The following is a 13522-nucleotide window of genomic DNA, read 5'->3' as shown; positions in this document are numbered from 1 at the left end:
ATGGAAATAAAAACAAGAATAAACAAATGGGACCTAATGAAACTTCAAAGCTTTTGCACAGCAAAGGAAACTATAAACAAGAAAAGAAGGCAACTCTCAGAATGGGAAAAAATATTTGCAAATGAATCAATGGACAAAAGATTAATCTCCAAACTATATAAACAGCTCATGCAGCTCAATATTAAAGAAACACACAACCCAATCCAAAAATGGGCAGAAGACCTAAATAGACATTTCTCCCAAGAAGACATACAGATGGCCAAGAAGCACATGAAAAGCTGCTCAACATCACTAATTATTAGAGAAATGCAAATCAAAACTACAATGAGGTATCACCTCACACCAGTTAGAATGGGCATCATCAGAAAATCTACAAACAACAAATGCTGGAGAGGGTGTGGAGAAAAGGGAACCCTCTTGGTCTGTTGGTGGGAATGTAAATTGATACAGCCACTATGGAGAACAGTATGGAGGTTCCTTAAAAAACTGAAAATAGAATTACCATATGACCCAGTAATCCCACTACTGGGCATATACCGACAGAAAACCATAATTCAAAAAGACACATGCACCCCAATGTTCATTGAAGCACTATTTACAATAGCCAGGTCATGGAAGCAACCTAAATGCCCATCAACAGACGAATGGATAAAGAAGATGTGGTACATATGTACAATGGACAGACAAATGGATAAAGAAGATATGGAACATATACACAGTGGAATATTACTTAGTCATAAAAAGGAATGAAACTGGGTCATTTGTAGAGATGTGGATGGACCTAGAGACTGTCATACAGAGTGAAGTAAGTCAGAAAGAGAAAAACAAATATTGAATATTAACATATATATGTGAAATCTAGAAAAACGGTACAGATGAACTGGTTTGCAAGGCAGAAATAGAGACACAAATGTAAAGAATAAACGTATGGACACCAAGGGGGGAAAGCTGAGGGGGTGTGCGGGGGGTGGGATGAATTTGGAGATTGGGATTGAAATAAATACAGTAATATGTATAAAATACATAACTAATAAGGACCTGCTGTATAAAAATATAAATAAATAAAAGTAAATTTTAAAAAGATAACATATACTACTTATAATATAAATGAGTTTTCTTTTTTTACCATCTCTGAAGTTTTCTTTCCAGGTTATCGTTCAGGACTTTTATTTGTTTCCGATATGCTTCCTTTGTTGCTCTAAAAACAAGAAAAATATATTGGATTTTGCATTTGTGGGAGCTGTTAAAATGTATAGTAGACTGTATGTATAATTCACATGCACAATAAGGCTACCATCTAATTGGGAGACAAAACAAACCTTGTGAAACAACAGATTTTATTGGCAGACTAATGGAAAGACAATTACAATTTTTGCAAGTGTAAACTGATTTTGCAAGTATTCCAGCCAAGGATAGAGAAGAACAGATTTTGGCGAGGCAGTTGAGGAAAGGTTATTAGAGGATAATGTTTAATAGAGGGAGGAACATGGATTGCCAGAATGGAGGTGCAATCTCACCAAGGAAAGGACATCATCCTATGCAAAGAAACAGAGGAAAGGAGCAGCAAGTCAGGACTCTTGTGACTAAGGCAAACTTGCTGCATACAGAGGACATGAAGGGAAATAACACTGACATAGGAAGGGTTAAGGTCAACAAATTGGTGAGGAACTCTGGGTTCTAGACTGAGTTCTGATTTACTGCCATGTATAATTTAGAAAGCCAATAAATATTCTTGAATTAGGGATAAGTGGTAACTAAGGGTAGAAGATGTGCTTGTGAATCTGGGATGAAGGGGAATGTGAAGGCTGTAACAGAGGTATTAGATACAGCTTATGTACAACTCAGTGCCTGTCTATCCTTTCAGTGAAAGATTCGATGATAATGACTTTTCTGGACTGTAAAAGAGAGTCAATTATGAACCTCCTTTTCTATAGTATATTAGAAATTGGCATAGATTTGTTGCTACCATTTATTAAAAAGATAAATGTAGAGGAATGAAGATTAAAATTTTCAAAGGCAACAAACATACCGATGAAGCTCATTGAGTCTGATAAGTCCTTCTTCCATATTTCTGATGTCTACTTTTCTTTTTGATAGGAAGTTTTCTTTCTGAGATATAAATGCCAGTTGTTTCTGATTTCTACCACGAAAAAACAGAGTAATCATATATTTAAGGTTGAAATAATCATTTTTAACTCCTCAGCATAAGAAAATATGCAACCACAAATAAGAATTTAAAAAGTAGTTTGGAAAGTTTAGTTCATGAACTGTTTATCAAATAAATTAGTAAAAATAGAAACAAAGTCTTTTTGCTAGTGGTGGCTAAATTTATGAAAATCTCTAAGCCATGAAAGGAACATTAACTGCAATAGTAACCATAAAAGCACAAGAACAATTCTATAGTATTTTATCATGCTGAGTGGGTGTGTCTCTTTTAATGAATTTATCAGTTCTGTTATGTTATTTTGTAAAAGGTGAAGGAATCAATCAGACCGACTTTGGATAGTGGTCTACCTCTTCCTAGTAGTGTGACCTTGAAAAGAGACTTCACCTGTGGATGAGTCTCAGTTTCCCCATCCATAAAGTGGGGATCACAATACCTATCTCACTGGTTTTAAGGATTAACCGAGATGTGAAGTGACAACGCCAGTGGGTGGCACTCATGAGGCATTTTGTAAAGAGTGGTTATTTTTCATCTCTAACTTACAGAGAAAATAATGGGAAGTTTATGATTTTGTTCAAATTTCTAGACATTGATAGGAATGTGCTTGTAACAGGAAGTACTTTATCTAAGTGTCTCATCTTCTTCAAAACTGCTATGGACTGAATTGTGTCCCCCCACAAATTCATATGCTGAAGCCCTAGGCCCCAGTGAGATAGTATTTGAAGATGGGGCCTTTGGGAGGTGATTAGATTTATATGAGGTCATGAGGATGGAGTCCTCATGGTGAGATTAGTGCCCTCATAAGCAGAGACACCAGACAGCTCTCTCTCTTTTGCGCTCTCTCTCTCTCTCTCTCTTTCCCCTCTATGAGGACATAGCAAGAAGGTGGTTGGCCATCTGCAAGTCAGGAAGAGAGCTCTCACCAGAACCCGACCATGCTGGCACCCTGATTTCAGATGTCCAGCCTCCAGAACTATGAGAAATCAATTTCTGTTGTTTAAGCCTCCTGGTCTATGGTAATTTGTTATGGTAGCCCAAGCTGAAGAAGACACAAACCAACAACAGTAGTAAATGTTTTATTGTTACAATTATTTGTCATCAGCACATTTTATGATTCAAACTGATAACTTAGTATGATCTGAGGAAAGTTTTTGCCTGAAGAATACTATTAGTAGGCTATTCAATTGGATGATACAAAATGATTGCAATAACTCTCTGCATCCTAAATGCTGCAACAGTGACCATAAATTCAGCTTCACATAAGTGGGCCTGGACACCATAATTACACTTCCATGTGATTTAACTTTGAGTGTAGTAATGTATTACTACTTACATAACTCATACTTGCAAGATGTTATTCTGTAATACTCATCAGGAAAACACTGGTGAAAGCCCACTACCTGCTAAGCAATGGACAAGATCCTGAAGATACAGTGCTGAGTAAGACAGAGCAACTGCTCTGATCTGTTCATAGTTCAGTGGGACAAAGGGATTTGTACCCAGCTGACAACAATGCAGTGACTGATAAAAAGGAATGACCTCAGAGGGACGTTCCAGAGGATCATTGTGGTGAGAGGGAGGTGGATAAGTTAGGAGTGGTAAAACAGAAAGTGGGAAGAACTTATGAGAGGCAAACCAAACCAAAGAAGCTAAAAGGGGTGAAAAGAGTGGAGTTGGAGAGGAGGATAGGATATTTTTGAGAAATATTTGGGAGGTGAAATTGACAAGCCTTGGTGCTTGAATGGAGTCCTAGTAAAAGATAGGGGTTTCCTTGAATAATTTCCCAGTCTCTGGGTTAGGGGATTGTGTCAATGACAAAACCTTTTTCTGAGAAAGGAAATGTAGGTGCAAAGCCAGTTTCTGATGAAGGTAGATCTCATAGTTTCTCTAGGCAGTCTCATGGGGTAAAAGCATGATTATTCTTTCAAGAGTCTGATTTAGAAGTAAAAATAATAGATTTGGCGTTTATGGATTTGATCTGACCCATATGAGGAAAGCATTATTCAGTATATATAGAGGCGCATTAGGAGTGTATTTACAATTGGGTAAAGAACATTTCATTGTTATCAATAGATTTTAAACTAGGATAAGCTTAAGTGGAGAAGTAACCCATAACTAAAGCATGTTGAGTCATGTATGGATTATGGATAGAAACATACTCAGAATAAATTTTCTGTTTCTGCATAAAAACTTTATCCTCCTCATTTAGGACAATCTTATATTGTCTCGAAACAGTATGCAGTTTCTCTCGTAGATCTTTGTTCTTGAAATGACATTTGTGTAGCTTTTCAGCCATCTAGAAAAAAAAGGAATTGAAGTAGAGGATTTGTTTCACGGCTCTTTCGGTGGGCAACTCTCTAGAGCACTGGGTATATTATTTAACATACAATGACTATGCCTTAAATGTTGAGTGATCTAATTCTATATCAAATATGTAACTGTACGTTTTGGGGCCTCTTCCATAAATTATGACAAATGTGTAGAAAGGTAGTAAACACTGATGCCATAAAGTAAAGTAATAAACCATAGTAAAGTAGTAAACCATAAAGTAATAATTGATATTAAAATAAGAATTGGGATTAATAAACTGGGATCATTCAACAAGATCTGTATGTCCTTTTCCCAGAAAATAAACTACACCAGGGAAAAGAAAATGTAACATCCATAGGAACTCTTGTTCAAAACCTCTTTGACTGGATATCATGCTTAACTTTTGTTAAATATTTCTATTCAAGGACAAAAGATAGTACCCATTAGTGTTCTGAATGAGGTGAGAACTTTGTGCTTGGATGTCTCTACTGAATTGCTTCAAATGAGGTAAGAAAATTAGGTTAGGTAGGAATGGTGGGCTAAGGATCACTAAAATAGATGGATGAAAAGAGTTCTTAAAAGTGTTGCAGAGGGGCTTCCCTGGTGGCGCAGTGGTTAAGAATCTGCCTGCCAATGCAGGGAACATGGGTTTGAGCCCTGGTCCGGGAAGATCCCACACGCCGCAGAGCAACCAAGCCCTTGCGCCACAACTACTGAGCCTGCACTCTAGAGCCCACAAGCCACAACTACTTCCACAACTACTTCCACAACTTCTACAACTACTGAAGCCCGTGCGCCTAAAGCCCGTGCTCCGCAACAAGAGAAGCCACTGCAATGAGAAGCCTGCGCACCACAATGATGAGTAGCCCTCACTCGCCACAACTAGAGAAAGCCCGCGCATAGCAACAAAGACCCAACGTAGCCAAAAATAAATAAAATAAATAAATTTATTAAAAAAAATTGTTGCAGAACTAACAAGATAATGAGGAATTAGTAAGCCTAATTCTACAAGAAAGTAAGAATCCAGACTGGTAAACCTAGCACTGAAAACTCCTTTTACTCTGAGGACATTTACTGATATAGAAGAAGCCACTTGGAATCTGAGATTTGGTTCTTTTACATGACAAGGGGGACAAAAGTCAACACTTAGAGCTTATCCAGGTGTTACGCCTGATAAACCTCCTGCCACATTAGTCTGGGATTCCAGAGAGCTTCACCCTCTGAAGAAGAGTGAATTAGAAGCTAACAAGCTATGGTCCAGCCTGACTTAGATCACCAGGGAACCTAAAGGTGGATTAAGGAGGTTTGGGACTGTTAACATCCCAGGTATCTGACAGAAGTGAATGAAATCTGTTCCTGAGAAATACACTGTCATCCTAGACCTCAAATTGTTTCTACAAACACCTTTTTTGAAATACAATGTCCAGTGTACAGTTTTCCAACAGAAGGAAACAAGACAGCATGAACAAAAATTGGCAGAAACAATAGATGACAGAACCAGTCCTACAAAAATACCAGGTATTGGAAATAGACACTGAAATATAAAAATACTGTATTTATTATGATCAAAGAATACTAGACATGCTTGAAAAATATGGCAAGGAATTGGAAAAAATAAAGAGCAACAAAGCAGATTTGAAAATTACCAGTTGAAAAATACAACAACCAAAATTAAGAATTGAAATAAGACCATTCTGCCCAGAATGCAGCAGGGGTAGACAAAAAGTAGAAAATAGAGAAGAGCGAGTAAGATACAGACAGGATATTTTATTAGTACAAATAAGTGTGTTCATATAACTGGAGTCTCAGAAAAACAAGAAAAAGCATGGGACAAAAGAAATATGTGAACAGATAATGGCTAAGAATTTTGCAGAACTTACAAAATACAGCAACTCACGGATTTAAGATGCCCAATAAATCCCAAGCAGGATAAATAAAAAGAAAAACTTGGACATATCATAGTGAAATTGAATAACTAGGTCAAAGGGAACAAAAAAGACCTAAGATAAATGAAAGACATGCTGTGTTCATGGATTGGAAACTTCAATATTGTTAAAACATAAAATCCTCCCCAAATTGATCTATAGATTTAATTCAACCCCAATCAAAATCCAAACAGGCTTTTGGGCAGGACTTGACAGACTGAAATTCAAAGGGCCAAGAATAATGGAAGCAATCTTGTAGAAGAACAAAGTTAAAGGATTTTTACTACTAACTATAAAGGCTTATTTTAAAGCTACTAATTAAGAGTGCATGGTTTTAATGTGAGAAGAGATTAAGTCCAAATGAATAAAATAGATGCTACAGATTCACACATATACTTATAATATATTTATGATCCACAGTTGATTTATGACAAAAGTGCCACTGAAATATAGTGGAGGAAAGTACTATCTTTCCATTTAACAGTGCTAGTTAATTGGACAATCTTATGTGAAAGTATGAATCTGGACTACCATTTCACAGAACACACACACACACACACACACACACACACACACACATTCCAGACAGCTTGCAGTACTTAACGTGAAAAAGCAAACACTAAAGCTTCTACAAGATCACGTAGGAGAATATCCTCAAGACATAGGACATGAAAAGCATAAGCCAAAAAGGAAAAGATTGATAAACTATACTTCATTAAAATTAATAAACTACATTTATCAAAAGATAGATATGTACACGAAGACTGTACACTTACAGTAAATATTCTGTTCTGTATATGTGTAATATTTCATAATAAAAGTTAAAGTTAGAATAGAATTTTGTGTCATTATTGAACTTGCCTCCTATAACTCACGAGAATTAAGATTGGATGTCAGGAAGAGTTCAGTTTTTATCCAACACTTATTTGTGGTCTTTTTGACGATAGCCATTCTGACAGGTGTGAGGTGATATCTCATTGTGGATTTGATTTGCATTTCCTTGATGATTGGTGATGTTGAGAATCTTTTCATGTGCTTGTTTGCCATCTGTATGTCTTTGGAAATATGTGTATTCAGATCCTCTGCCCATTGTTTAATCAGGTTGTTTTTTAGATGTTGAGTTGTATGAGTTCTTTGCATATTTTGAATATTAACCCCATGTCAGATATATTGTTTGCCAATATTTTCTCCCATTCAGTAGGCTGTCTTTTCGTTTTGTTAATAGTTTTCTTTGCTGTGCAAAAGCCTTTTAGTTTGATGTAGTCCCATTTGTTTATTTTTGCTTTTATTGCTATTGCCTGAGGAGACATACTCAATAAAAATAACTAAGACTGTTGTCAAAGAGTGTACTGCCTATGTTTTCTTCTATGAGTTTTATGATTTCACGTTTTACATCTAAGTCTTTAACCCATTTTGAGTTGATTTTTGTATATGATGTGAGGAAGTAGTCCAATTTGATTCTTTTGCATGTTGCTATCCAGTTTTCCCAACATTATTTATTAGAAAGGCTATCTTTTCCCCATTGTATATTCTTGCCTTCTTTGTCATAGATTAATAAACTATATATGCAGGTTTAGTTCTGTGCTCTCTATTCTGTTTCATGATCTATGTGTCTGTTTCTGTGCCAGTACCATACCATTTTCATTACTGTAGCTTTGTAGTATAGTTTGAAATCAGAACGTGTAATACCTCCAGCTTTGTTCTTCTTCCTCAAGATTGTTTTGGCTATTCAGGGTATTTTGTGTTTTGGTAAAAATTTTAGAATTATTTGTTCCAATTTTGTGAAAAATATCACTGGAATTTTAATAGGGATTGGATTGAATCTGTAGATTGTCTTGGGGAATATGGTTATTTTAACAATTTTAATTCTCCCAATGGTAAAATATATATCTTTCCATTTGTGTCATATTCAATTTTTTCATTACTGTCTTATAGTTTTCCAAGTACAGGTCTTTTACCTCCTTAGTTAGATTTACTCTTAGATATTTTATTCTTTTGAATCAATTATAAATGGAATTGTTTCCTTAATTCCTCTTTCTGATAGTTTGTCATTAGTGTATAGAAATGCAACAGATTTCTGTATATTAATTTTGTATGCTGCAACTTTACTGAATTCACTGATGAGCTCTAGTGGTTTTTTGTTTTGGTGGTGGCTCTGGTATTTTCTATGTATAGTATCATGTCATCTGTAAACATTGACAGTTTTACTTCTTCCTTTTCCACTTGGATTCTTTTTCTTGTCTGAAAAAGACTGTGGCTAGGATTTCTAATACTATGTTGAATAAAAGGGGTGTCAGTGGGCAGCCTTATCCTGTTCTTGATTGTAGAAGAAATACTTTCAACTTTTGACCTTTGAGTATGATTTTAGCTATAAGCTTGTTGTATATGGCCTCTATTATGTTGAGGTATGTTCCCTCTACACCCACTTTATTGAGTTTTTTTTCATAAATGGGTGCTGAATTTTGTCAAAAGCTCTTTCTGATCTATCAAAATAATCATATGATTTTTTAAAATTTTTATTTATTTATTTATTGTTTATTTATTTTTGGCTGCACTGGGTTGCTGTGTGTGGAGCACAGCAACTTTCTCTGGTTGTGGCAAGCAGGGGCTACTCTTCATTGCAGTGACAGGCTTCTCACTGCACTGGCTTCTCTTGTTGTGGAGCACAGGCTCTAGGCACTCAGGCTTCAGTAGTTGTGGCACATGGCCTCAGTAGTTGTGGCTCGTGGGCTCTAGAGCGCAGGCTCAGTAATTGTGGCACATTGGCTTAGTTGCTCTGTGGCATGTGGGATTTTCCCAGACCAGGCCTTGCACCCATGTCCCCTGCACTGGCAGGCGGATTCTTAACCACTGCACCACCCGGGAAGTCCCAATCATATGATTTTTATTTTCAATTTATTAAAGTGGTATATCACACTGATTGATTTGCAGATACTGAACTATCCTTGCATCCCTGGGATAAATCTTGCTTGAGCATAGTGTATGATCCTGTTAGTGTATTATTGAATTCAGTGTGCTAATATATATATATTTTTTTTGCGGTACGTGGGCCTCTCACTGTGACGGCCTCTCCCGTTACGAAGCACAGGCTCCGGATGCGCAGGCTCAGTGGCCATGGCACATGGGCCCAGCCGCTCCGCGGCATGTTGGATCCTCCCGGACCAGGGCACGAACCCCTGCCCCCTGCATCGGCAGGCAGACTCTCAACCACTGTGCCACCAGGGAAGCCCCAGTATGTTAATATTTGTTGAGGATTTTTGCAACTATGCTCATCAGTAATTTTGGCCTGTAATATTCTCTTTTTTGTGGTGTCTTTGTCCGGTTTTGGTATCAGGGTGATGCTGGACTCATAAAACGGGTTCTTAAATTTTGGGGGAAGAGTTTAAGAAGGATAGGCATTAACTCTTCTTTAAATGTTTGGTAGAATTTACCTGTGAACCTGTCCAATCCTGGACTTTCTTCATTGACAGTTTTTTTTTTTTTCTGATTCATTTTCATTACTGGTAATTGGTCTGTTCATATTTTATATTTCTTCCTGATTCAGTCTTGGGAAATTGTACATTTCTAGGAATTTATTCACTTCTTCTAGGTTTTCCATTTTATTGACATATTATTGTTTGTAGTAATCTCTTATGATCCTTTGTATTCCTGTGGTGTAGGTTGGAATTTCACTTCTGATTTTATTGATTTGGGCCCTCTCTCTTTTCTTCTTGATTAGTCTAAATAAAATTTATCAATTTTGCTTATCTTTTCAAAGAACAATCTCTTAGTTTCATTGATCTTTCTATTGTTTTATTTTTAAGTCTCTATTTCATTTATTTCTGCTCTGGTCCTTATTATTTTTTTCCTCTTACTTTGTTTTGTTTGTTCTTATTTTTCTAGTTCCTTTAGATGTAAGGTTAGGTTGTTTGTTTGAGATCTTCCTTCTTTCTGAAGTAGGCCTGTATCACTATAAACTTCCCTCTTAGAACTGTTTTTGCTGTGTCCCATATATTTTGAATCATTGTGTTTCCATTTTCATTTGTCTCCAGGTATTTTTAAATTTCCTCTCTGATTTCTTCAGTGACCCATTGGTTGTTTAGTAGCATATTGTTTAGCTTCCATGTGTTTGTGTTTTTTGTAGGGTTTTGTTTTGGTTTGGTTTTGGTAGTTGATTTCTAGTCTTATACACTGTGGTCAGAAAAGATGCTTGATATGATTTCAATTTCTTAAACTTGTAGACTCTTGTTTGTGTCCTAGCATATGATCTACCTTACAGAATGTTCCATGTGCACTTGAAAATAATGTGTATTCTGCTGCTTTCGGAAGGAAAGCTCTCTCTATATATATCTGTTGATTCCATTGGTCTAATGTGTCACTTAAAGCCATTGTTTCCTTATTGGTATTCTGTCTGGATGATCTGTCCATTGATGTAAGTGAGGTGTTAAAATCCTCTACTATTATTATGTTATCATCAATTTCACCCTTTATATTTGTTAATATTTGCTTTATGTATTTAGGTGTTTCTATGTTGGGTGCATATATGTTTACAATTGTTATTTCTTGTTGGATTGATCCATTTCTCAGTCTATAATATCCTTCTTTGTCTCTCGTTACAGTCTTTGCTCTAAAGTCTATTTGTCTGATATAAGCATTGCTATCCCAGCTTTCTTTTTGTTTCCATTTGCACTGAACACCTGTTTCATGCCTTTTCAGTCTGTGTGTGTCTTAGATCTGAAGCTAGTCCCTTATAGACAGCAAATATAGAGAGTTTTTCTTTTTTTAAATCTGTCAGCCACTCTGTCTTTTGATTGCAGTATTTAGTCCATTTACATTTAAAGCAATTATTAATAGATATGTACTTATTAACATTTTGTTGGCTGTTTTCTGGTTGTTTTGGTAGTTCTTTTTTGTTCACTTCTTCTTCTTTTGTTCTCTTCCTTTGTGATTTGATTACTGTCTTTACTGTTATGTTTGGATTCATTTCTCTCTTATTTGTGTGCATCTATTATAAATTTTTGGTCTGTAGTTACCATGAAGTATATATATAACAACTTTTTTATATATGTGATTAAGTTGATGATCTTAAGTTTGAACACATTTTAACAACCCTGCATTTTTATGCGCCCCCACCACATTTAATGTTTTTGATATCACATTGTCCATCTTTTTGTTTTTTGTATCCCTTAACTACTTATTGTGGATATAGATGATTTTACTACTTTTGTCTTTTGACATTCCCACTAGCTTTTATAAGTAGTTGACCTTTACTCTATGTTTGCCTTTACCAATGAGATTTTTCCTTTCATAATTTTCATATTTCTAGCTGTGGTCTTTTCTTTTCCATTTAGAGAAGTCCCTTTTATGTTTCTTGTAAAGTAGGTTTAGTACTACTGAACTCTTTTAGCTTTTGTTTGTCTGTAAAACTCTTTATCTCTCATTGAAATCTGAATGATAGCCTTGCCAGGTAGAGTATTGGTTGTAGGTTTTTTTCTTTTCATCACTTTAAATATGTCATGCCACTTTTTTCTGACCTAAAAAGTTTCTGCTAAAAAGTCAGCTGATAGTTTTATTGGAGTTCCCTTGTACACAGCCAGTCACCTTTCCTTTGCTGCTTTTAAGATTCTTTATCTTTAATTTTTTCCATTTTAATTACAATGTGCCTTGGTGTGGTCCTCTTTGGGTTCATCTTGTTTGGGAATCTCTATGCTTCTTGGACTTAGATCTGTTTTCTTTCTCAGGTTAGGGAAGTTTTCAGCTACTATTTCTTCAATTATGTTCTCTGCCCCTTTCTCTCTCTCTTCTTTCTGGGACCCCTATAATGTGAATATTAATACACTGATGTTGTCCCAGAGGTCTCTTAAACTATCCTCATTTTTTAAAAATTCTTTTTTCTGCTCAGCTTAGGTGATTTTCACTATTCTCTTCCAGTTTTCTGATCAAATCTTTAAATCAATTACTGTGAATGATCATGATTATTATTAGTTAATGAAAATGCTACTTTTGGAAAATTTCACATTTTTCACATATACTTAAAATGTTAACTAAAAATTAATTATAATCTTAAAGCCATCATTTCTGTCTTCCTACCTGTTTTATCTTCAGCAATAATTCTTTTTTTTCAAAATTAGATTCATCATCCAGTTTTTCCTTGTTATTCCTAAAGAAAAGCCTATGAACAAAGGAAGCCAAATAAATTCCTATTAGGACATGTTTTCCAGCAAAGCCACATTTACTTATGACATCAGAAACTTCCAGTCTCCATCTCCCTATACAATATATTTATTTACAATTCATTAAAATAAACAAAATTTTTACTCTTTTGAATTGATGTATTAATATTTCATTTATTTATATATTAATTTAAGAAGCAATTTTTGAACACCTACACTCTGGGAGATACAGCACAAAGTCTCTACCCTCATGGAAATTACACTCTAGTGGAGTAGACAGACTATAAGAAAGTTATCAAAAAATATATATATATTTCAGATAGTGTTAAATGCTCCAAAGATCACAAAGTAGGGTAAAGGATAGAGAAATCCTGAGAGTGAGGATGGTACTGTAGACAGGTGATTAGGGAACATCTCTTGGGATAACTTGTGAAAGACCTGAAGGATGAGAAGGAGCCAGATATTTGAAGATCTTAAGGAACAGCTTTTCATATAGAAGGAACAGCAGGTGATAATATCCTGAGATAGGAACAAGCTTGGTGTATTGAATATTTGATGAAGACAGGAGTGTGAGAAGGCTGGAGAGTTAGACACAGCCCAGATCATATAGGGTCTTGAGGACAAGGTAGAAGTTCAGATTTTATTTTGAAGGGAACCAGGGGAGGATTTTTTAAGGAAAGGAGTGACATGAACTGATTCACATCTTGTAAAAATGACTCTGGCTACTTAGTAGAGAAAGACAATAGTATAGGAAGATAGACTACGTAGAAGTCTATGGCAGTGGTCCAGAAGAGATAATGGTGGCTCAGATTAAGGTTGTAGTGGTGAAGCTGGTGAGAAACAGCTGGACTCAGGATATATTTTAAAGATGAAGGCAACAGGACATGCTTTGGATTTGGCTGGAGTTAGAGTTGGGTTAGGGTTAGGTTAGTTGATTAGCTGGGTTAGGGTTAGGTAGCAAGGAAAACAGG

The 13522-nt window shown here is 35.8% G+C and overlaps 1 protein-coding gene across 1 annotated transcript in view; it reads right to left on the bottom strand.

The window, feature by feature from the left end:
• The window catches only part of CCDC175 (coiled-coil domain containing 175), a gene marked incomplete at its 5' end in the record, with an annotated part of 74351 nt that overhangs the window by 32106 nt on the left and 28723 nt on the right, over nt 1-13522 (bottom strand). The window contains 4 exons of the mRNA XM_079913567.1: nt 1127-1198; nt 2030-2140; nt 4324-4460; nt 12469-12550. Coding sequence (XP_079769693.1) covers nt 1127-1198; nt 2030-2140; nt 4324-4460; nt 12469-12550 — 402 coding nt within the window. The remainder of the gene's footprint in view (nt 1-1126; nt 1199-2029; nt 2141-4323; nt 4461-12468; nt 12551-13522) is intronic.

Source organism: Stenella coeruleoalba (assembly GCF_951394435.1).
Source record: "Stenella coeruleoalba genome assembly, chromosome: 2".
Classification (NCBI taxonomy): Eukaryota; Metazoa; Chordata; class Mammalia; order Artiodactyla; family Delphinidae; genus Stenella; species Stenella coeruleoalba.
The sequence above is the reverse complement of the archived record's forward strand: the minus strand, read 5'-3'. Positions and strand labels throughout refer to the sequence as shown.